This window comes from Podarcis raffonei, chromosome 5, assembly GCF_027172205.1.
Source record: "Podarcis raffonei isolate rPodRaf1 chromosome 5, rPodRaf1.pri, whole genome shotgun sequence".
In the NCBI taxonomy this organism is placed as follows: domain Eukaryota; kingdom Metazoa; phylum Chordata; class Lepidosauria; order Squamata; family Lacertidae; genus Podarcis; species Podarcis raffonei.
This window is the reverse complement of record NC_070606.1, coordinates 33,807,432-33,832,910: the sequence shown is the minus strand read 5'-3', so window position 1 is coordinate 33,832,910 and position 25,479 is coordinate 33,807,432. Positions and strand designations below refer to the sequence as shown.

General features: G+C 42.6%; 1 protein-coding gene across 1 annotated transcript in view; it reads right to left on the bottom strand.

Annotated features, from left to right (window-relative positions):
* The window catches only part of OIT3 (oncoprotein induced transcript 3), a 34,199-nt gene extending 14,136 nt beyond the window's left edge, over positions 1-20,063 (bottom strand). The window contains exons 1-6 of the mRNA XM_053388571.1: positions 19,636-20,063; positions 15,082-15,456; positions 11,551-11,661; positions 7,807-7,929; positions 5,311-5,433; positions 920-1,080 (exon numbers count right to left, since the gene is read on the bottom strand). Of these exons, the coding sequence (XP_053244546.1) occupies positions 920-1,080; positions 5,311-5,433; positions 7,807-7,929; positions 11,551-11,661; positions 15,082-15,456; positions 19,636-19,705 (963 nt within the window). The 5' untranslated portion in view covers positions 19,706-20,063. The remainder of the gene's footprint in view (positions 1-919; positions 1,081-5,310; positions 5,434-7,806; positions 7,930-11,550; positions 11,662-15,081; positions 15,457-19,635) is intronic.
* Between the last annotated feature and the right edge of the window lie 5,416 nt (positions 20,064-25,479).

The window sequence follows — 25,479 nt, the reverse complement described above, 5'->3', positions numbered from 1 at the left end:
GCCACCAGCCAAAGCTGATGGAAGGCACTCCAGGCCACTGAGGCCACCTGAGCCTTGAGTGGCAGCAAAGGATCCAGGAGTGCCCCCAAGCTACGAACCTGCTAGAAAAAACCATGTTTCTAGTCTGTATGCTAACCAAGATAAGAGGGAAAGTGTGTGAGCATGCTGAAATGTTAGGGATGGCCAAATAAGATTTCCAGTGGTTTGTGGATGTTTAGCGAAACAGGTATGGAATATGGAATATCAGGGAAATAGAAATTTCTCCCAAATTTCAGAATTGAATGTGTGTCAATTGCTATAAGAAAAAAAAAGAGAGTAATCACTCCAGCTGTGATAATTTTCATTAAAAAGCTTGTGAGAGGCACAATGCTGAGAACAGGATGCTGGATTTGACGGGTGTCTGAGTGATCCAGCAGGGCTCTTCTTATGTACTTTAAAAATACATAAGAACCTTGCTTTAAATGTACTTTAAATACAGAAAAGAGAGTAGAAACTCAATTACATAGCTATAAGATTGATCAGGAGCAGCTGAGGAAGCTGAGAGCTGGTGTCATTATTCTGTCAGCCAACAAAGGGCAGCTTCAGTCTCCTCTGTTGCCAGGTGAATAACAAACTATATTTTCTTAAAAACTAATTTTAACAGAGGTGTTTCTTGTTCTTTTGCTTATTTAGTATGCTGTTGGGTGTAAATGTGTGGCTCATACTGAAATCTAATATAAAAGAAACACTCATTCCTGGAATTGTTCTGGAAAGGTTGAAGTAAAACCAATGTAGATTTGCAGTGTGTAGATTTGTAGTGTGCTCTTGAGAATATTCTTACATACACCAGAATTGCACAGATTCAATGTTATAGGGTTGATAGTCTCTAATGGAGATACATCCTTCCAGCCAACAGGAAAAAGCTAATATTCATACGTACATCTATAGTTGTACCACAGGATTTCAGGGAGAAGATGATGTTGACATGTGTCCCATTGGATACCCCTTTGCAGGAACCATTGATGAGTGAGAGGTCCATCCCTCCAACTAGATCCTTAGGGATGTTCACCTCTATGGAGGTAGATCTGCATAGGACAGGGACTGTAAGAAAGAGCAAATCTAGTGAGTGAGCTGGAAATGAAACTTAGAGAAGCTGCATGAGTCCTCCTTTGATGCCTCTTTTATCTGCAGCAAATGCTCCCTGATATAGGTTCATCTTGCCTGGTGGAAACCTGGCTTTGATCTGCCGGCTTGTAAAATGTGATGATTATTTTAAGCTTTAGATTCGGCTTCTTTAATCCCCCAGAGACCTGTCTGTCTTCTCTACTGTGACATCCTCACCCCTCAGGATGAGAGCTTAACTGTGCTAACGTTGTATTTCTGAGATCTAGTAGTGTCATGTGCACTTTTGTGATGATTCAGTATTAGAGGGAGGTATTTTATTTTTATCCTAATCTTCCACAAATCAAGATCGCTTCCAGATGGAAACTCTCCTCCATTTGTGGCGATGCTGCATATGGCTAGCATTGCATTGGCACCGATAACCTGATCTTCACAGATTAAGAAATTGCCAGACTACCATTGTAGCATGAAGGCAAGAAGATATATTATTGTATATATGAATAATGGAAAATAAATATATCATTGGTCAAGAACTGTGAAACCAATGGCACAGTTTTATTTCATATTTACCTCAGAGAAAACATGTCTGGAATTCACTGACAACACATAGAACATTCTGGAGAGATCCCTTGGGGTAAACCGTATTTGATGGATTCCTACACACACACACACACCAAGTTTACTTTAATTTATGTATCTTACACTTGGCACTTATTTTGTTATATAATTAGACAGATGAAATGTTTATTAATCTTGACATGAACTTGACTGATCTGCATTGTATTGTTGTATTTTGTTGTTTAAAAGTCATTCTCATTTTAAAAACTGGAAAAAAATGTTTGTTTGTTTGTTTTAAGGCACTGTGAAATGAGTAAAACAGAAAGTTTGACAAAAGACTAACGGCACTTTTCCATGCGGTGTGACAAACTACTTAAAGAAAGGAGGAGAATTCTGTGACATAGCCTAGCCAGCTGTTCGTGACGGAGTGTGCTTCCATTGTTCAGTCCTTGCTCCTGCCAACCTAGCAGTTCGAAAGCACGTCAAAGTGCAAGTAGATAAATAGGTACCGCTTTGGCGGGAAGACAAACGGTGTTTCCGTGCGCTGCTCTGGTTTCGCCAGAAGCGGCTTAGTCATGCTGGCCACATGACCTGGAAAAACTGTCTGCGGACAAACGTCAGCTCCCTTGGCCAGTAAAGCGAGATGAGCGCATTAACCACAGTGTCGTCCGCGACTGAACTTAACAATCGGGGTCCCTTTACCTTTTTAAAATTTAAAAGGTCAAGCAAATAAACTATATTTGGATAGCACAAGCCCCTTGTGTGAGCCTAAGCAGCTTTTTGGATGTAGGCCAGTGCCTGTGTCAATTTTGCATAAGGTTACATTATCTTTCTATCTCATGAGTATTCTGGACAGGCAAAGAGCCACTGGCCAATTTGTCTCCTGAAAGGATTGCTCTGGGAGTACATTGATTATTCAGCCTGCCTCACCCCATATTGCTGACCTTAGTTATATATGTGAACATTTTACTACTAGGCAATAGCACTTATCATCAAGTCTAATTATCCATGAGGGTGTTGGATTATTCTGGCCCTTATAGTGGTGTCTGGAGAATAAAGTGTCCTCTAAGAATCAAAAGTTGCCCATCAGCATATATACAATGAAGGAACATTTTCAAGGAATGTTGCCCCATCCTCACAAATATCCTGATGGGTAAAAGTTCCAGTTTACTACTGACTGAGGCAGAAAACTCACTTCATATTTACCCATTTGAGTTTAACTAGTTTGTGTTCTTTGTTGCCATCACTATACATTCTGTGAGGAAACATTTGAAGGAAAACAAACACTGTCATCCATATTTAGGGAATTTTCTGAAACACAATCTTCACTGTTTCACTGACACATAATTTTCAAGCTTGAGTGATGAACAGACTATAAATTATTTTTAGTGCGGAAAGGTACAGATTTATGAATCCTGCTAATGTAACAGTTAGCAGGCATTGATTTTGCCAGGTTTTTCAGAATCATGAAAACAGGTGCTGCCCCCATTTAAAGTTGATGCATTGATTTCTGACTCCTGGTATCTTGGATAAAATACGGTTTTCTTTTTCCTCAAATGTTACTGTTCAAAACTTTTTAAACCATCTGCCCAGTCCAGGAAATAGTTTTGATAAGAAAACAATATGCTGAAGTGTGCACACACGTATGCAGAAGAGTAATCTTCATGCATTTCCCTCCTGGCTTCATCAAGGGTGCTGTTGTGACTGAAGCATACATAATTTTATTTGTATGCCTCCTTTCAGACCATGCTCAATGTGGAAAAAAATATGTAAATGCAACATTACAAAAGTAGCCATAAACAATAAATAAAACATCAGAAAATGGACAACCGGACTGAACAATTTCCACAAAAATCACCATTTCCACATAAATCTAAAATAAAGTTAAAAAATCAACAGCAGCAACAGCAAGAATACCCACCACAACCCACCCCGTAACAACAACAGCACAATCCAAGAAACAGAAAATGAAAAGGCAAAGGTTCTCTGTCTTTCAGCAACTGCTCTGGTAGATACACAAGAATGAAGAGGAATCTATGTATCACAAATACCAGCGAACAAACCAGAAAGCAGGAGGTTGCCGGGGGGGGGGGCGAAGAGAGACGCAAACATTACTTTCAAGCTTCTGAGGGATAATTTGGAAACCATTTCTAGTAATGCCTGGCAGATGGATAACTTTGCATAGATGAATTGATCAGCTCATAGACCTGATTTAGGACATTTATTAAGTCATTCAATAAACTCTTTGATAAATGAGTATGCTTGGTGCTTTTCTCCTGTTTGGATCCCAGTTTGAGGGCCTGTCTCTCATTAATCAAGTAAGGCAAAGGCAGAAAATATGTATTTCTTCTTGGAAGCAATTTTTAAAGTGTGTGGGGGGAGACGGGACATAAGAAAGTGTACTATCCAGACCTCTTTTTTTCCTCATCCAGCCTTACAGATGAAGGCCAACTTATGTTTCTGAGGCAAATCATAGAATGGCAGAATCTTAGAGTTGGAAGGGACCCTAAGGGTCATCTCAACTAAAGCATCCATGACTGATGGCCATCCAAGGTATGAGAGAAGAAAGACTGTGTTGCACCTGTAGCAGCAAAACCAGATGCCTTCATCTGCCCCACCTCCAATAAAACATGTCTCTCCCATACCGTTCTCCATAGCCATAGCAGGCACTGTAACTCTCCCAACAGTTTGAAGACGCACTCTTGCCAACATTCACAGGCACTGTCTTTGTGCCCCCTCCCCTCTCCATATCTGCTGTCCCAGAAACGTACATTTCTTTCGGTGCTTTCTCAAACGTAAACAATTCCTAGCTGATCAAGGAATATAATAACTCTCTTTTCAGCAGTATTGAGGGTAATGTTGACTACTAATTTACAGGAAGAGTGTAAAGTGAAACATTAATTTGCAAACTGCTTTGGATAACTGCTGGCCTTGTTACCAACTATATCACCATGCACCTAATTAGAATTAATAAAAAGCTGTATTTATGCAGTTGGAGGCAGGGTCTACATTTTATGTTCCCATAAACTATTGTATGTGTGGTCATAAATGTGTTTTGCTTAATAAAGTGCAGTGGCTGCTCCTTAAACACATTTGTTCCAGAGGACAGCATGTGAGAGTTTTCCAGTTGCACTAGATACTCAAGCTGATGAGCCCACTATTGGGCATATGAGACATTTGTCCCACGTATTGTCCTTGCAGAAGAAACTACTGCAGGATGAACCCGCCAAATGCCTCTGACAAATGCAGGGCAGCATAATTTCACAGGTGGGTCAGCATTTTGCTGTGACAGGCTGGTGTCGGATACTGTGTTTGCCCATCAAAATGGGAGGTCGAGCAGGAGTGAACTGTAGCAGAACCACCACTGAACAAGGGAAGAGGGATCCATGGTGAGCACACAGCCAAGACAAGTGTTGAGGAACCAAAACTAGGTCAGGGAACATAACTGAGATCTTCCCCAATGTACAGGGCTAGATGGAATGGGTTGATCTGTTGATCTGATCTCAGCGTTCAGGAGGTTCTCCTTCAAAATATATTTCATTTCTAATAGGGTGGGGGCAAAGAAATCAGGTGGTGCATTTGCTCCACAGCAATGTTCTCCTGCACCAGCCACAATGTACTATTTGTCGCTAGCTATCTCCATTGTCCTACCTTGACAAGTGTGGTTGTCATCTGACAAAACAAGACCGCGTGGGCACTCACACTGGTAGGTGTCTTCTACTGTGATGCAAACATGGCTGCAGCCCCCATTGTTGTTGTGGCAACCTTCAATTTCTAGGATAGAAATAACAGTCAGACACACAAAAATCTTTGCTCAACCCAGATCGGCTTGAGATGAAAGTCTCTATCTGTCCATAACAAGGGGATTTTATAGCAATTGTATCTGTGGTATAAACCTTCATACGTTATACATTAACTTTTGCAATCATTCTGGGCAAAATCTTCTCTAAGCCGCATTGATATGAATGGGAACTGTGGAAGAACACGGATGGGAATTGTGAATAGAGCATGAATGGGAAACTGTGACTATGAATGGTGGAAGAACATGAGTAGGAAGTAGGTCGTGCTTTTTGTGCAGCTCTCATTAATTTAAATGGCACTTGTACATAAGACTTTCTCTGTTGGATGTTACAGCAATTTGGAGGAAGAGGCAGCAAACAGCACACGCACTTCCTGCTCCCTGTGAATCAATGTACTGTCCTAATCTGCAGACACCCACAATTTCTCAGTTTTGTGTGTTTTCTTAAAAAAAGAAGTTTTTAATATTTTAAAATGTGTAAAACTTAGGCTTCACAACTTGTGTTTTTAAGTGTACAGTGGTACCTTGGGTTACATACGCTTCAGGTTATCAGGATGAGAACAGAAATCGCGCGGCAGCAGCGGGAGGCCCCATTAGCTAAAGTGGTGCTTCAGGTTAAGAACAGTTTCAGGTTAAGAACGGATCTCTGGGACGAATTAAGTATGTAACCAGAGGTACCACTGTACAGTTAATCGTTAAATGCACGCCTAAAGGAGATCCTGCCAAGTTTACAGTTGGTAGCAAATACGGACCAGCTACCATTTTAAGGCAGCCTTTTCCAAGTTAGTGCCCTCCAGTTAGTTTGGGCTACAACTCCCATCCTGCAGGCTGGGGCTGATGGGAGTTGTAGTCCAAAACATTTGGAGGCCACCAGGATGGGAGTGGAGAGTGGGCCTTGGGGCAGTCTCTGTACATACGGAAATAATGAAAAATTTCCAGGTAGTTTTCAAAACATCCAAGGCATTTCTTAGACTGACAAGGTCTTGGCAGTTCAAATGAGCTTTAAATCAGTGCCCATGTGTTAGGCTAGGAAACCCACCACTCTGAGATTATGACCATTAAAACCAATGGTATCCTTTGAATATTTTGTGGCTGTGCAATGGATGTTGGGGTGGTTGCAAAGTGAATTATATCTTTCCTGGAATGGCTCATAAACCACATGGCATATCAGTAAATATGAAACCGACCAACTCGATTGTATATTGCTCAATAAATTCCTTGGAGAGCATTGAACGCATGAAAAATGTCACCTATTACCTCAGAGTCTTAAAACTATCTATATAGCAAGCACAAATTTCCCAACGTTTACTGAAAAGGAAACAATTACTCTTCCTAGTAAAAACAAAACAAAAAAATAATGATTAAAATGGATGCTACCAGTGCTTTCCCCCCAAAGGCCAGAATGTTAGATTATGAAGATACTAGTACTGTATATAATTGATGGATGTGAAGAGGATGAACTAAAGGGCCTTCTTCCTTGGTTACACCTGTGGCCCCTCCACCATTCATTCGCAGACAACAACCCAGGGCCAAGCTAGACCCAAATATAAATCCGCCAATTAAAAAAAAAGTGCCAGTTTTAAAAAAAGTGGAAACAGCATTGGTGGAAAGGGCCAATAATTACTCGCATAGCACCAATAATTTACCCAAGGTAAACAGCACTTTCAGAAGAGATTTTATTCTTGGAAGTTTAATCGGGGAGACGGAAGATTAAATCCCACTTTCCTGCCTCAGTCCCAAAGAACTGATGCTGGTTACATTTATTTAAAATCTGCACAGCAAATGTAAAGTTGCACTTAACATCATATGACATTGATTTCCAGCTGGGAGGCTATGGAGGAAGTGTTTAACAATACAGGGCTCAGCAATGGTACTCTAGTTCCTATTGTGGAGTTCACATTTCTGTTGTTGTCCCATTCAACTAGTTATTATTATTTTTAAGGAAGACAACTCATGCTGTAAGACAGGGATGGGAAACTTGTGACCTTTCAGATGTTTTGTTGGAGCCATACATACATCATTATATTTGTATGCCAGCTTTCCATAGCCAAAACCATGCTTGAGGCTGCTTACAAAATGAAAAGAATTACACAAACATAACAAAAGTAGTCATAAGTAATTAATAAAACATCAAAAAGTACACAAGCAAGTCGAACAATTTCCACATAAACCATGATTATAGACACAAAAATATACAAATAAATAGCATCAGTAACAGCAACCTCAACAAAAACCCCAAAACAATACCCCAGCCAAAGAGTCTGTTCACCAGTCTCAGCTTTTGTAGCTGGAGTCAGTCCCAGGTGTAAAAAGGCCTGCGAGACCTGGAGCAAGGGATCCTTACTCACCCTGGCAGGTCTTTCCATCCTTCCCTAGAATTCGCCCAACTCCACATTCACAACGGTAGGAGTTCTTGAGGTTCACACAGAACTCGCTACAACCTCCGTTATTCTGTTCACATTCATTTTCATCTGTGGGGAAAAACAGGAGCCACAAATCCACAACTTAATAATATGAAGCTGGTGATTAAGAAGTGTAATATGCAAGCCAATTGCTCCACTAATGAAATCTGAATCAGGGAATCATTTTTTTTCTTTAGGTGGCACAGGCTAGCAGTAAGGATCACCTTACATGTTATGAAAGACAGCCAGGATTCTGAGTCTAAAGAAACAGCCGTGTTCTCACTTGCATTACACACATGGGCATGGGCACACAAAAATAAACGGAAGAGTTATATAAACCAGATGTCTGTACCATCGTTTGTTTTTGGGTGAATCTACTACATGACACAGCACACATGGAGTATACTGAGTACTTTGGGTCCAGCTTGAATATCATTGAATCTGGACTCAGCTACATTAGTCAAAAACAGTGTTTTGAATGCATTATAAACACGCAACACCAGATGGCGGTGGAGGGAGGGAATTCTAAGTGATTTTCCATAGCGTTTTTTTCTTTTGTTATAACGATTTAATTTCTGACTTATTTATAGTAGGTTTTTCCTGTATGTAGATCAACCCCTATATTACATTTTCTGTAGAGTAATATAGAGGAAAATCTGCTTAATAAATGTTGGAAATCCCTGTACCCAATTAAACTAATGTTAGAAAAGATGAAGGGGAAATCAAGACAAACCAAACCACTGATTCCTAGATGAAAATATGCTATAGTTTTTCAGCTTCCATGAAATTCCAGAGGGCTGAGAAGAGGGAGGTATTCAGCATATTCTTGAAAGTGATCTTCTTTTTCTAGTTAGATAGCTCAATGAAACCTTTCCAGGGCATTTTAATTCAATGGGGTTTTTTGCCATCCCGTTTGTCAGCTATGTGCATAAAGACTCGGAATTAGGCTCATAGGGTGAATGGCGGAGATGTTATTAGGACAAGAGATTCATTAGTACCCTATTATTAGCATTCTATTAATTAGTAGTGCTTACTAGGCAGCAAATCCCATTGAAATCAGTAGGAATTAATTCTGAGTAGGATTGCACTGTTAATCAATGATGAAACCCAGAGAACCTCTATGCTTGTGTCTATCCTTGGGTGGAATTCCATTACATATTCACAAATTCAGGTACTCAATTAAAGTTCATTTGGTGTTCTTGCATGACAAATGGGCTTTCCCTTAAAAGGATTTTTTGAGAGAAGGAATGTGATGCAGAAAAATGTAGAATAGGTAAAGGGGCCCCTGACCATTAGGTCCAGTCGTGGCCGACTCTGGGGTTGCTGCGCTCATCTAACTTTATTGGCCAAGGGAGCCGGCGTACAGCTTCCGGGTCATGTGGCCAGCATGACTAAGCCGCTTCTGGCGAACCAGAACAGCGCACAGAAACACCGTTTACCTTCCTGCCGGAGTGGCACCTACTTATCTACTTGCACTTTGACGCGCTTTTGAACTGCTAGGTTGGCAGGAGCAGGGACCGAGCAACGGGAGCTCACCCCGTTGTGGGGATTCGAATCGCCAACCTTCTGATCAGCAAATCCTAGGCTCTGTGGTTTAACCCACAGCACCACCCGCGTCCGCCTGCCATGGAAACAAATTAGAGCGAATGCTCAATAAATAGCTGGCACCATCTAACCTCCCTACAAACTTTGCATATACAGATCAGGTTGAACGCTCAGTAAATATCAGAATGACGAATGCTCATCTGAAAGCAACCCCAGATCTTCAAAAGCTTTTTAAAAGAAGAGCTGTTATATACCAGAGCTCACGCTAGTATGCAGTGTGGCATTAATCCAAACTTTACAAGCCATAAATGGCTTGAAGATTGCTGCAGTAACTTAAGAAACTTGAAAAAAGGAATTTCAGAAAGAGCTGCTGAGAATTAAGATTCATAGCATAGAGCCAGGGAACTGCATGTTGAATGAAAAGCTAAACCAGTTAACTTGATTGATGAAAGACCTCTCAGATGATGGTGCTCAATGCTGTGGTAGCATTGCCAGACCCCAATCCGGCTAGATTCCCCAGGATCCTCAATTAGGAAACAGGGAATGCAGAAGGAAAACTTGAGAATGTGGGAAGGAGGAAGGCAATGGCTTTTGAAATATACCTGAAGTTGTTATTATGCAGAACTTAGGAAACTAATTAGGAAGGCGAGTAAGCCTCAGAGATCTCAGGCAGAAGAATGAGAGGATTGCATTAATAGAGTTTCCCTAATATATGCATTTTAATCCATGCTTATTTGCTGGAGAAGTGCCTCACAAAATAAGGAGAAGTTGCCAATTTCAAATTGCAGCTGCGTTTCAGTTCACAGACTGGTTCATGAAGTGCAAATTAGGTATTATTATTATGAAACAGGCACTGCTGCTTCTTGCAAAGGAGGCAGGGCCAGCTGGGCACTCTTGAGAGCACTGCCTCTTTGGTTTCCACTGCTTCACCTTGCCTCATGAATGGACCGGCCCTGGTGGCTGCAGGCACATAAGAGACAACCTGACCCTGAGTGAGAGAGGACTTGAACAGATCAGCAGAGGAGAAGTCTCGAATGAGAGGCGGGTGTGTGCTGGGATTGTGAATATGTATGAGACTAGCTTTACACTAACCTTGAGATGTTATTTGGTCTTTGCAAGCAAAGCTGCTGCCCTTTGACTGGCTCTAAGCATTTACTGTCTGACACAGAGGTTTTAGATGCTTCCGCACAGTCTCCAAGATGCCAGGATAATTAAGCCATGGATGTAATCATGGCAGCATGGAAACAATGCGCAGCCCTCCTAACTAGCCCCCGAAATATTGCCTTCGTCCACTTTTCTCCTCTGCAAGCTGAGATCTCTTCGGGTTTTCCAAGGGTGCAACGACAAACTTAAGCGCAAACAGTTTGTGCTGGCTCAACACCCAGTTTAGTGATTGCACATTCATTGGGTTGGGGTTGCTGCAATTCAGTTTTGGTATTTGCTCTGGGCCAGTAGGGACCGTATTTGAAAAGTCTGATCCCGCGCTGGAGCACAGCCACACTCTCCACTCCCCATATGGAGACAGCCAATCTGTTTGTGCCCTATGTGCATAGGACTTTATACATTTGGACTGTCCACATGGTACACCGGCTCTGTGGTTAGAGCAGATCTCCTGAATGCCTGTGCCCATGCTGTGCCAGAGAGAGGGAAGGTAGATTACTGGGAAAGCACCTAGACCTTAAGAGAAATTGGTTTATTCCAACCTTTGACTATTGAACTGTTCCTATTCTGGATTTTGCACAGGTCTATTTACAAAGGATTTACAGTATGGGTAGCTAAGATTCACGACGCAGTGTGTTTTTAAGATGTTTTCTTTTTTTTTACTCCTACGTTCTTGTTTGTTTCCTAACTTTTTCCTCTCTGTTTCTGTAGTGGTTGTTTTCCAGTCCATTCTCATACACTGATTATTCCCGGTGGCTTGTATTTCCACTAGCAAATGGCAAGCATGACTTGTGAAACGTCCATCCAACACTCTGAAACTGATCATGAAAAAACAATGAACAGAATTATGAAACAGCACAGGGGGAATCCTTCAGCTACTTGCTCATTTCTTCTCTCTCTCTCTCCCTCCCCCCCCTCTCTCTCCCCACCGCCTTGATACTTCCCTTTTGCTTATTTTGTCTCCTCTTCTGCGTCTTTCCTTACCAAGGCAGGTCTGTCCGTCAGGTCCCAATATTGTTCCTAAAGAGCATGTGCAGTCTCCAGTGTCCAAACAAGAGCCCCGGCAATCTATCATGTCACAGATGTCGTAGAAATCTGTAGAATTACAAAGGAGGATTGTTAAAGATACAGGAGTAAATCGTGTCCTCCCTAAAAGAGGGCACGTGTTGCGGTGAGACCTGGAGACTGAACCCCTGTGTTGTGGGTGGATTTGATTGGTTAGCCACAACACCCAATTGGTAGGTCCCTTGATGATGGGTTCAATCTGACCAATGGGGCGCAGTCCAAATGGATCAAGGGACCTATTTATACCCATGCACGTGACCCATGCACGGCTCATGCATTCAGAACACCCACCCACCTCTCCCTATTTTTAGGGCATTGTGCTTTGACCTTGCTATGCCATCGTGTGTTGTCTGTCATTGGGACAGGGGCACGGCAGGAATTTCCCCACGTGGCTGATTGGCTGTTGCCATTTGGGTTTCGCCTGCCGTGTAGCAAATCATCACAACTTGTAGGGTTGTGAATAGGCACTGGTTCAGGTGATAGGAATGGGGGAGCAGTCTCGCCATCCCTATGTGAAGGGTATTCCGTTAAAGGAATCCAGGGACTCAACTGGTTTGGTCAACCCCTGAGAGGGGGTTGTGCCCTTACCTGAGTCCAGGTGGGCATCAGGGTGGTGAACAGAGTCTGTACCTGGCTTTTCACCTTTCCAGGTGTTCACCCAAGGGCTGACCTATGCTGGTGCCCTGGGCCAGCGCTGCCTGCAAGGGTGCAGGGAACTAGTCAAACCAGAGCCTATGCAACCACTCACCTTCTGTAATCAATAAAGTTGTGGCCTAAATTCTGCCAAAAACCAAAACTAAAATTTGAGTCATGTGTGAATTTATTTAGTGGGGAGGTCTCTGGGTCTGAACATGCAATTACCTTCCATGTTCACAGTTACATTAATAGGGTGCAAGTGAAGGGCTGAACTAGATGCAACAGTGCTAAGCTTGTATGTCTGGATCAGGCACTACACCAGTAGATATTTGAAGATGGCTACCTTACCTCCTCTGTGTCTATTCTTATCCAGGCTAAGCATACCCAACTCCCTCAACCTTTCCTCATAAGGCGTTGTTTACAGATCCTATATCAACTTGGTCACCCTCCTTTGCTCACGTTCTAGCTTGTCAATATCCTTCTTTGTAACACACGTTGAAAAGAATATTTCTGATGATATATTCTGATTATTCTGGGTTGCGTTGTTTTGTTTTCAGCAGGGATGATTCCTCAATATCAGTTGAAGCAGTTGGATTTGAAAAGCTCATCCAGCTGAAATTCTCTGACTGGTATGGCTATTAAAAACACTGGTGCCCAAATACTGACCCTCCCTGAGCCATGGAGTCTGTATTGATTTGATTCTAGTACTGGCAAAACCCTTAATCTGTGCAACCTCATTTTGATAAGGTTTTGAGCATGAAAGGAGAAAATCAATACATTTGTCTTCAGGAAAACATTTTCCAAGGTGAGGCATTTTTAAAAGGTGACATACAGTTTGCATCTTTCACATTCCTGATTTGCAGGAATCCCAAATAGCTCCAACATTTATTTGCAATAGAAATCCAGTTGTCAGTGCCTCGGGATTATTTAACAACTCACAGATTTTATGATTGGAGGCGATGGCTGAGGGCACGTTGTATGGCCTTGTGCATTGAATAAATCAAACTGACTTGATCACTGTATCAAAGCCAGTCCGTGTGTATTCCACTTTCAAGGTAAGAGCCAGAACAGAAGGCTGAATTTGTCGTCAATGCAATAAAAATGATTTTTTATTAACTGGGAGGAAGGGAGTGTTTTATTCAGCTTTTAAGAAAATTAACTCCTTTCTTTTAAAGTGTCAGTTTAATTCAGTCAGTTGTACAAAAAACGTGTTCAGTAATAACATCTGTCAATTGAGAGCAGTGATTCAGATTAGAAAATAGGCCAGTATTTTAAAAAGTTACTTTAGGTGTTCTCGAAGCAGAGATGAGAAATCTATTGCCCTCTGAGTGTTGTGAGACTCTTAACTCTAACCAGTTCCAGCCAGCATAGTCAATGATCAGGGATGATGGGAATTGTAGTCCAGAAACATCCTAAGGAATTCAGGACAGGATATGTGATCCCTTACCATCCAAATTGTAAACTCACAAACCAAGTGAGGTAGATTTCACTGAGAGCTAGGAAAATAACACAAGGTCACTTAGTGAGATTCATGGTTGGGCATCAATTTGAACCCAAGTCTTCTCCAGTTTAAGGGCAAATTGATAGCATGTTGGAGATGCATGATCAGATTTCATAGGAACAGACATCTTCCCAAAACACATAGCAGATTTGTGTCTCAAATGTGAAGCAACTTAAACACTTACAAAAAGAGCCAAAACAACAGAGCTGTATAAAACACACAAGACAGCTAAAAGCAAGCAAACTACAGTACAGTGGTACCTTGGGTTACATACGCTTCAGGTTACATATGCTTCAGGTTACACACTCCACTAACCCAGAAATAGTGCCCAGAAATAAGTTTCACTAACCCAGAAACTTTGCTTCAGGATAAGAACAGAAATCAGGCTCCGGTGGCACGGCAGCAGGCCCCATTAGCTAAAGTGGTGCTTCAGGTTAAGAGCAGTTTCAGGTTAAGAACAGACCTCTGGAATGAATTAAGTACTTAACCCGAGGTACCACTGTATCTCATGAAGTAATCCAGCAATGCAAAAGCTTTCCTTAAAGTGAAGGTCTTGGCCACACCTCCAGAAGTTGACAAGGGGATGAAGCCAGCTGCCCTTCTCTAGGAAAGAGTTCCAGCAAGAAGATGCCACTTCAGAAAGGCCTTTCTAGCACCACCATAAAAAATGAGGCCTCCTCAGCTGATTGCAATGCACAAGGGGGAATTGTTTTCCAGAAGAAATAAATTACTAAAATAGATTTCTCAGTGATAAACTATAAATACCAATGAATAACGCAACAGGAAGCTATTAACTCGATTGCCTGGGGATGCAGAGATGAACTGGAAATCCAGCTTTAAATTGCTTGAGGAAGGAGGGGGAGCTTTGTTATATTTTTTATATATATGAATGAACACAACTTTATATGAGAAGTCCCCACAGTGAAATCAGCAACTGAATGAAGGGATTTTTCATACATGACAACACAGGTACCGTAGAACTTCATTTAAGTTATAGGCATTATTACCGTATTTTTCGCTCTATAAGACGCACCAGACCACAAGACACACCTAGTTTTTGGAGGAGGAAAACAAGAAAAAAAATATTCTGAATCTCAGAAGCCAGAACAGCAAGAGGGAGTGCTACGCAGTGAAAGCAGCAATCCCTCTTGCTTCTGTGATAGCTGTGCAGCCTGCATTCGCTCCATAAGACGCACACACATTTCCCCTTACTTTTTAGGAGGGAAAAAGTGAGTCTTATAGAGCAAAAAATACGGTATATGCCCAAGGGGAACCCCTCTTTACAACTAAAGAAGTTTGGGGGGGTCACTTACGCCCACAGTAGGCATGGAAGCAGACACTGGGCTTGGTTAACTGGTAGACATAATAGCCTCCTGGGCAGGCCTTGACCTCCACCGTTGTGTTCCACATGCAGCAGTTTCCATTGAAGGTTGCACAGGCCTGCCTCTGGACAATGCCGTCTGACTCCTGAGGGTGGCTACCATTTAGCCATATTGGAGCATGGGTACCACAGTGGTTTTCCGGGATGCAGAAGGTGGGCATGGCATCGCCAGCCATCCCAGTGAAGCGGTACCATTCCCCGTCAACATGGCTGTCACACTCGGGCTGGTCGTGAGAGCCGTTGAAGTGGTGTTCAGTGTTCCTCCAAGGTTCATTCAGACTGATGTAGGCAGAGCAAGGATCAAGAGCTGCAACATGGAAAGAAGAGAGAGCCCTGTGGCGGTCAGAAGAACAACAGTATACAGGCCAAGAATATGTGGGGAAAGGCTTGTGAAACGAAGATTAGCAAAAGGCAAATAATCAGTCGCCTAAGGCGGAGAGGGCCAAATTCTCTATTTTGGAGCACATTCTATCCATCACACAATAACTCAGACCCAGGACTGACCTTTGATTCAGAGTCACAAACTGTCCTCAACCTCATTGTAAAGCTGATGCCCACAAAGCAGGAAGATCTTCTCCCTTGCAGAGCATGCGCACTCCAGCACAGCCTCCCATTTACAAGTTAGCACCCATTAAGTTACACATTACAAACAATTCCATAAAAAGAGATGCAATAATCTCTCCCTTTATATACCCAGCCAATCGCTGTGCTCTGCAGGAGAGAGAGCCCCCTGCAGATAACATCTCATCAGGAGGTCCATTCTGTACAATGAAGGAATAGGGCCTTTATCATGAGAGCACCTCCCCTTCAAAACTCCCTCCTGTTAAACATCTCTTGTCCTTTTGGTGCCTGCTGAAAGTCTCTCTTTTTCAACAAGCCTTTTGTTCCAGTCTGTGTCTATGTTGCAATTGGTGTGTGTGTGTGTGTGTGTGTGTGTGTGTGTGTATAATTGCTGTAATTATTTTCGTAGGGTTTTGTTGTTGTTAAATCATTTCAAGACACTTTAATGCCACACATTTCCCCCTCCCCTTCCTTAGCAAACCATTAAAACCAACATCATTGCTCTTGGTTAAAATTTAGTAAGGGCTCTGAGGGCTGCATAAAGTGATCTCACATACTGGATCTAGCCATTAGATTTATTTCCCATTTAAGGCATGGGACACCCCACCAAACACCTTTTTTAATTCCCTACAATGGTCTGCTCTTGCGTTGATGTAGTTTCTGGCTCTGCTAGGGGAGAGGGCATTGATAAGCAATGAAGGAACCTAGGACCCTGCAGATTTGCGGCTATTGCCAGCACACAGCCCTGCTGAAATCCCACCCCCTTTGAAGCACCCATGACGGTGGAAAGTTCCTAGGGAGGAATCTCAGCAGTGGGCCTGCTTTTCCAATGGTACCTGAGATGGCTTTCCAGGGACCACAGTATTTCATCCTAAACGTTTTAATCAAATAATACCTTTGTGTACCAAAGGCTACTCTTGTGACCTGGGACTATTTTCCAGCAAAGCAATATTATCCCCTACCCCACCCACCACTATATTTTAATTTTAAAACTTATCATATTTTACAAAGGGGTCTTTATAGTGCTGGCCCACAGTGCTGTTAAATTGCACTTAGAAATTGTCTTGCAATGTCTCAGCCTCATCCTGGGAGGCTGTCTTCTCTGTCACCTTTCTTTGTCCTGGCATATACATTGGGCCCTTCCTCTTCATTCTCTGGCTTGCCTCCTGCCAGTAAGAAGAGATTAAAATAGGTCTCTAAGCTCCCGTTTCTTTGTGTCTGTGCTTTCTGCTAGGCAGAATGGTGCTCTCCTTGACAATGGTTCACGAGAGTGGCTTTGATCTCCCCAATTCAGAGCAGAACACTTGACTCACGCTGCTGCCATCGGGCGCAGTGACTTGCAGTTCTCCCTCACCTTGCAAACCAATTTTCTACATACTTTCTGTTCCCTAGTATTTAAAGGTCTTCATAGACCTTAAAGACCAGCCCTGGTCCTTATTATGTTAATAATTTGCTTAGAGTTTCACACACACACACACACACACACACACACACACACACACACACAGCAAAAAATGATATTCAAAACATGATAAAATATATATAAAACCAAAAATGAAAACTGCAATAACTAAAACAGAATACAGCAGCACCAATCCTTTTATAGCCAAGGAAAAGTCTTGCATATAGGAATGCTTTCAGCTAGTGGTGGAAAGAATATAATGTGGTGACTTGGTGGATCTCGGTAGGCAGCGAAGCCTAGAGGGTGTGGATACCACCACAGAAAAGGACCTCCTGTGTGTTCCAAGCAACCTCCTTCTCCCTCTGATCTGCAGGTCTGGAAAGGACCTCATGGGAGGCTAGTTTCTTAGGGATGCAGGGCCCAGGTGTTTTAAAGGTGATACACAGTACAAACCTGAGAGCTAACCACAAACAGTCAGCACAGAATAGATATGACGAAAGTGGTGCTACTTTCCTTGTGACCCTTCCTTCTTCATAAATGCACCACAGTTCTGCACCAGGTAAAGCTGATGAACTACCTTCAAGGGTGGGTCCTTTCCATGCCCTCCATCTCTGCTTGTGTCTCCTGTTGCAATAAAGTTCTCCTAACTGGATGATGGTGAGATATCTCATTTAAGCACCATCTATTTATTGATCATGCACAAGTGCTGTTGCCTGCAGTGGGAGCTTTGTGTATGTACAAAGGGCATCTGAGTCAACCTGTTCCTAAGAAGCAGGATTTCATAGAGATTTAAAGTGGAAGCCGCCAGAGAGAAGAATGTAATAAAAATATTCATTTCACTTTTCATCAGGCCTGTATTTAATCTTCCCCCAGCAGCTTCTGCAGTGAAAGTTTGCAGCTTAAATCTTTGCATATATTTAACACCTGATTAAGCACCAGTTAACCATGACTGGTCAGGTCCACCATTAAAGCAGGATTTATGCTAATATTTTTCTGAGTAAGGCAAATCCATTACTTTTCACTATCCTCACTCTTAAAGAAGGCAATTGTTCTGGCTAGGCACACAGCAAAACTGAACAAATCGAGTTTTTCTACCTTTTGATGCTTTATTTCCCACTGGGCTTCTCCTGCTACTGTTGCATTATTTAACCCAAATTTTAGGAATTCTGCAATGTCTGTAGCGCCATTTGAAAATAAGAATATGCATTTTAACCTAATGAGAAAACAACTTGGACACAAACGAACTGTGATTGCTGACTGTTTATTCTTGCTTCACTTGCCTGTGATTATAGATATTGCAGTGACTGCAATTCACACTCATAAGAATTAATGGACATGTTATGCAGGAGAATCCACAATTGATCTCCTGGCTTTAAAAAAAAATCCACCTTGAAATGCAGCTCTGTGTATGTATTTCTCTGTGTCTGTGCTTATGACATTTTCTTAATCAAAGTCAACATACACACAAACACACCATTCACAGATTTTCTTGCTCTATGGTGGGAAAATACACAAAGCAATCATATAGCCAACATTATGTGATGGTTTGAATGTTAGGCTCTCAGTGGATCCAAGAATGGGGTGTTGGTATCTGTTTGAATTTTACCTCCTATCGCTGGAATTTCTCAACATTACCACCACATTTGAAGTTATGCCTCAGAACCCAAATTAAGAATTTGGTGTCCCATGCATACCTGTGGTTCTAAGTCCACCACTGAGCAGATTCTGCCTTAGTGGTGAATGGGAGCATGATAATCCCTCCTACAGATGCTGAGAAAGTGGGAGACATCCAAGGATGTTGGCCAACTTGAATAATTTGCTGGCTCAGTGAAACTTCTCTATCCTTAAGCCCCAAATTCCCAAGATCAGATTTGTGAGGGGGTGGCACAGGGATGCAGGTGGAGGAGAGGAAGGAGAAGCCCTCAAAGTTTTTATGACAACACCATGACAGTTTAGATTTAGGGGGGATATTTCGATTTCTTGAAAAGAATCATATTTCATTTTCTTTCTCACAAGCAGAATACATTTCATCTTAGGACTTTTGTAGTCCTTTGGGAAAGGTGTAGGATATGGTTTAGGGGGCGTTGGTTCTCCCTTACATGAAACAGAGAAGCAACTTAGAATCCAAGGCAGTAACTATATCATTTTTAACCCACCCTTCAGACAGGGTACATCAAATATAAAAACCAAACTACAATATATTCATTCTGATCAACAGCATGTAAAGTCAACCAGTATAGCCTCTAAAAAAAAGAAATCTAGGATTTAGGTTTAGGTGCCTGTGAGATTTACAGGGCAAACATAATATTTGGGGGAAGGCTCACATTTTCCCACCGGTAAGAAATTCAGGGCAAAGAGTGTTAGAGGAAATGCAAGGTCCTTTTGCAATTGAAATGCAATGCTAACTATGGACTATGTTCACTACAGCTCAGTTTGGCTGGAAAAAGACCTAAAAGGAGGGCAAAGTCACTGCAAGAACACTGACTGCCAAAGTGTCTAATAAATGGCTTTGCGTCTACTTACCCACTGTGTTCTCCTGCAAGGGCTGTGCTTTAGCAGGGAGGTACAAGGACAAAATGAGAAAGAGGAACATCCCCCTCTGACCAAGGCCACGTGCTCTGTCAAAATAATCCCTTTTAAGCACGCAACGTGGGTTCACCTGTATTCTCTCTCTCTCTCCTTGACACACCAAATGGGTTCTGGAGTCCTGAAGCAAGCTCACATGAAGAGAGAGTCTGTTAAGGGTCCTGGAGGTTTTATCAAAGGAAGAGGCTGTAAGGAATGCAGAGCCCAACTGCAACCTTGACCTGCCCCATAGCAGCTCTGCCTTTCAGTCAAAGAGGGTTATTTCCCCCACACGCAGATGCATTCATTTTGTTTCCAAGCCCATCCTCTGATTGTTTTCTTGTCCAAGTGCCCTAAAGTGACACACCTGCTATCTTATCTGGAAAGACCACTGAGGAAGGGAGACCCAGGCATCCTGCGGAGATGTGGGAAGAAAGGAAGATGGCTCCTAGCTATTATCTCCATCTTATTTTTTTTTCTGTTTCCTGTCATGAGGAAAGGAGAAGCAGAGTGTCTTAATCAGAGGAAATAGGAGAGCAAGAGACAATGAGACTTCAACCCCCCCGCAGCCCCCCGTCTGCCAAAATAGAGCAAAACATGCCTTCAGACCATACCCTGAGACCAACTTACCACTGAGGGAGGCTAGCTGGATGCCATACTAAGGTCCCTTGCCCCCCTTCAGGGCTGAACAGCTGGGCGAGGCACCCACACTTTCACTGATGAAAGGAGAGACACTCTTGGGCCCTTGTTGACACAGCTCTGTTTTCTGAGCCTCTACACACCCAGCTATTAACTCAGTGCTGTGTATTCTTCTCCATTTGCTGTTATAAATTTCTGAGGCAGGGGTAGCAGGTGTTCATAAACAGCATAATAGGGGTGCATTGTTGTTGTTTAATTGAAAGATTGTTTCATAAATTTTTTACCTCAAAATGAATTTGCGGCTGGACATATTATATATGTAGCAGCAGCAAATGAAGCATCTTCAGCAACATTTACTTGTTCAGCCACACTGGGGAAAGGTCAGTCTGCCTATTTTATGGAGTATGCTAAGGGCAAATCAAAATGTTACTCGTGGCTCTCATTCTAATGTCTTCTCCATTTAGCACAAGAGGTGTGAGAAGGAAGGTCAAAGTTCTTACGGCACAACCATTAGAAAGTGTCCTTGGTCTCTAATGATTGTGCAGTAAGAACTTCAGTGTTCAGCTCCCAAAACATAAAACTCCCATTGAAAGGTCACCCGTACAGCCAGCCAAGAGAAGTGATGTGTTGTTGGAGGCTGATATAGTCTTCGTTTTAGCATCAAATAAAATAAAAAATGACAACTTTCAGCTGAATTTCTGATCTGAAGCACGCACACACATAAAATGTTATTTCTCTTCACTGCCTGCCTCAGCTCATGCTTGATGGCTGGTATTATTCATTTTGACTAGTTGTATCTCTGTAGTAACTACAGGGTAGTTGATCAATGAGAAACCCATAGAATAAGAGGGGTCAGCAGCCTCTCGTTTGCCCAATCTCGAAGACAAAAATTGTGCAGAAACGTTGCCCTCCATCACCCGCTGATGGTGAGATTCCTAGCCTCCAGAGATTTCTCTGCCAGATTTAAGGATTGGCCTTTCAGTTACTTGCTTCAGAATAAGCACAAATGTACTTCTGTCAAGAGCTCTTCTATCACGCCTCCTCTTCTATCAGTGCCTCAGACTGTCCTTGGATCCACTTTATTCATTTATATCCTGTTGGTACAAGATAGTGCAACAGCACATTAAAACATACCGTACATAAAACAGAACATTAAAAACAACCACAGTTTCACAGTGCCTCTCTACCAGAGGCACACAACCATTTTCTGGCATCCATCTTAATTGTCCTGATTTGCTGCATCTATACAGCCAATTGAAGGAACTTTGCCAGCCTCGTTTTCGCTATCCCGTTTTGCATAAACAATGTGAAGTTTTCACCTTCTGTATTCCTTCACATTGGTTCAGGAGAGGGAAATGTGAGAAACAGCACTTTGCTGCAGCTCTATTTCAGGCCACCAAGAACCAGCCACATGTGGCAAGGCCTTGCCGACAGTCAACTGAAGGTTGCATATTCCAGATAAGTTTGGACATGCTTCTAAGATTGATTGCTGGGGGTCAAGGAGCTAGGAGACCTTATTTTGGTAAACAAGTTCCACTGGGGATTTATGAGCTCATATTCTATCCAGGCAAAAGTTAAAAATATACATGAACAAAACCACCTGCCTTTAACTGAAACACTACTAAAAGCAAAGATGGATACGAGGAAAAAATAATCCAAAGCAAAGGAGTGCTGAGGCAGCAAAGCATAAAAATGGATAAAATAAGGGAAACCATTAGTAGATAAGTTATGGAATTGGGAATAAACTCAACTCTCTTAACAATCTCACCTCAATGCCCCATCCTTATACTTTATTATGGAGGTTTTGGATATATTCATACCCTCCAACATTTCTCCGATGAATATAGGGACGCCCCAATTCATAATGATAATTTTACTATTTATACCCCACACATCTTACTGGGTTGCCCCAGCCATTCTTGGCATCTTCCAACATATATGAACAATAATAAAACATTAAACATTAAAAAAAATATATCTAAAACATATAAAAAACTTCCCTATACAGGATTGCCTTCAGATGGCTCAGAGGTAGGATACCTCCCTCCAACATTTCTCCAATGAAAATAGGCACATCCTAAGGAAAAGTGGGACACTCTGGGATCAAATAAGAAACCAGGATGGCTTCTCCAAATCAGGGACATCCCTGAAAAATAGGGACACTTGGAGGGTCTGGATACATCACAGTTTTATCTCTAACATTTTAGACTTAAACTTTCTGTGGTCTTCTAGATGTGGGTAAAGGTAAAGGTAAAGGGACCCCTGACCATTAGGTCCAGTCGTGACCGACTCTGGGGTTGCGGCGCTCATCTCGCTTTATTGGCCAAGGGAGCCGGTGTACAGCTTCGGGGTCATGTGGCCAGCATGACTAAGCCGCTTCTGGTGAACCAGAGCAGCACACGGAAACGCCCTTTACCTTCCCGCTGGAGCGGTACCTATTTATCTACTTGCACTTTGACGTGCTTTCGAACTGCTAGGTTGTCAAGAGCTGGAACTGAACAACGGGAGCTCACCCTGTCGCGGGGATTTGAACCGCCGACCTTCTGATCGGCAAGTCCTAGGCTCTGTGGTTTAACCCACAGTGCCACCCGTGTTTTAAATGTATCCCACCCCCCATCAATTGGTTTTAATGTCGTTTGTTTGTTGGTTGGTTGCTTTGAGCTGCCTTGGGCAAAATAAAGTGATTGGTATTATTTATTAAATAATATTAATATTATGGGATGTACCCATCAGTAGGCTGCCCACACAGAGATAGCATGAGAGGCAAAAGGAGTGATGAAGAAAGGGAGGCATGAAGGTCAAAGTAGCACAGCCTATCAACAAGGCTTTTTTTGGCTGTAACTCACCAGAACTCAGTTCCAGCACATCTCAGGTGGGCGCCATTGCTATTATAAGAGAACAAGGGAGGCATTCACTATGAGTTCTGGCACCTCTTTTTTTAGAGAAATAGCACTGCCTATGAAGCACAATAGGAGTCACCAATAGAGAGGAGGCTGCATACATAATTTCTTGCAGATGGCTGTACCTGGGAAAGGAGAAGGGCTTCCTTGGAATTTATTGAAAGGTTACTTTTTGTCACAACCACAGAGCAAAGAAGGAAAGGTGGACAGGAAGCTATAATTCCAACAGAGCTTTAAACACCCTGAAATGGAATATTCGCCTGAATATTAATCATTCGCAAATGTATTAGATCAATGCCACATCATAATAAAAAAAATCCTGGAATCAGGTATCTTCAGATTACAGCCATGAAATGAAACAGCTTGCTGATTCTAATTGTAGGCAAGCAGTCAAGTTGGGGGAAAGATTGCTGGAGATGGGGAAACAGCCACATTGACACGTTTGTGTACATACCTCTCTGCAAGTAATCTCACCAAAGGCATAGTTCTCACTGAGGTAGAAATCTGTGTTTCGGCTGGCATGTAACAGAATGCTACTACATACATAAATAAATGCATATAATAAATATGTCAGTTTAAGACTGAAGTCAAGGTTCTCACATGTTGGCTCATGCTCCACAGTGCTAGGAAACTGGAAGCCAAGTCCTTAGCAGTGGTCCATGATCAGTAATGTGCAATTTCATAAACTGGGCTTGCCTACACCTTAGTTGCACACCCACAAATTTCCTTGGCCTTTTAAGCCCATATCCCAATGGGGAGGAAGGATGCCTGGGACCAAGTGACGACACCTCTCACTCTCCTGGTCTTGTATTGCATTACGAAGCACTTGAGCCTTACTGTACTGCTAAAGGAATCCTCCTGTGAGCTGGGCAATGCTGGTTTGTTGCTTATACCTCTAGCCAGCATGATAGGTTGCACACTGGGAGATGGGGGTCTCCTTAGATGTAACAGTGGCCATTTTTCCTAGCATTATTGTGCTTGATGGTGCAAATTGTAACAAGGGGAAGGAGGGGAGTGCCTGCGTTGGCACAACTGTTGCACAATTGCCTTGTAGGAGAGTCATGCTGCACCTCAACTATCTAGCTATTGCTGCCCTGCAACCTTTCCATATGAACGCCCCTGGATGGGAGAGAATTCTGGAGCACCCAAGGAAGTACTAAAATGTGGGTCTGAGACAGCACACTCTGCACTTCTCAGCCAGATCCCTCTCAGAGAGTAGCACCAGCTTCTGGCTCTCCCTGGAATCAGAGCAGTCTGTCCCTCTCTTATCAACTCCCATGCCCTGTAGCATGAACCAAACAACCTAGGCACATGGGTGATTACCAGAATCCTAAAATTTGGCATTAACGTCAGACCCCAGCAGCCAAATTATATGTCGTCTTATTGAGAACAAAAAAGGAAGAGGACAAATGGACAAAGCAGACTGAAAATAAAAGGAGATGACTAATGCTGACCTAGTTAGTTACAAACCTGTGTCTGGTCTCCTCATGAGTAACACAACTAAGGTAGTCAGTTGCAGGTTTTTCTGATGGCCAATGAAGGACAAAAGGCAGCTCAGTTTTTAAGGACTTTCTCACCAACAATGGATTGAGTGACAGCTGGAGGTTTTAAATATCAAAGCACAGGTCACGTTTGGCCAGGTAGTGCAGGGGTCGGCAACCTAAGGCCCGTGGGCCGGATGCGGCCCAATCGCCTTCTCAATCTGGCCCGCAGACGGTCTGGGAATCAGTGTGTTTTTACATGAGTAGAATGTGTGCTTTTATTTAAAATGCATCTCTGGGTTATTTGTGGGGCACAGGAATTCATTCCTCCCCAAAAAAAAATAGTGCGGCCCACCACAGGGTCGGAGGGACAGTGGACAGGCCCACGGCTGAAAAAGGTTGCTAACCCCTGAGGTAGTGTGATACATGCTAAGAGTTGGGGAGACTGTAGACACCCCCTGCGGTAGGTGAAGATGGTTTTTGCTGCTGTAAAACCTCATTGCATTTTTCTTCATCTTCCTGCTTGACAGAACCCATCCTGGGATTGTAGATTTAGGAATTGGGGCTGGAAATAGGTGCCTGGGCACTCTGGCAAAATGGTGGGGAAGAGAGCAAGGCTTTTCTTCACAACAACAATGAAAAATGTCAAAGCAACTTTTGAAAACAATTCACCTGCTTCACAGATTTTAAAAGAGGCAACAACAAAAGGTGTATCTTGGTAATGTGGAGGCAGGTCATGTACTGGTTTTGAGCAGGTTTTGGCAGCTTATTCATTTATTTTT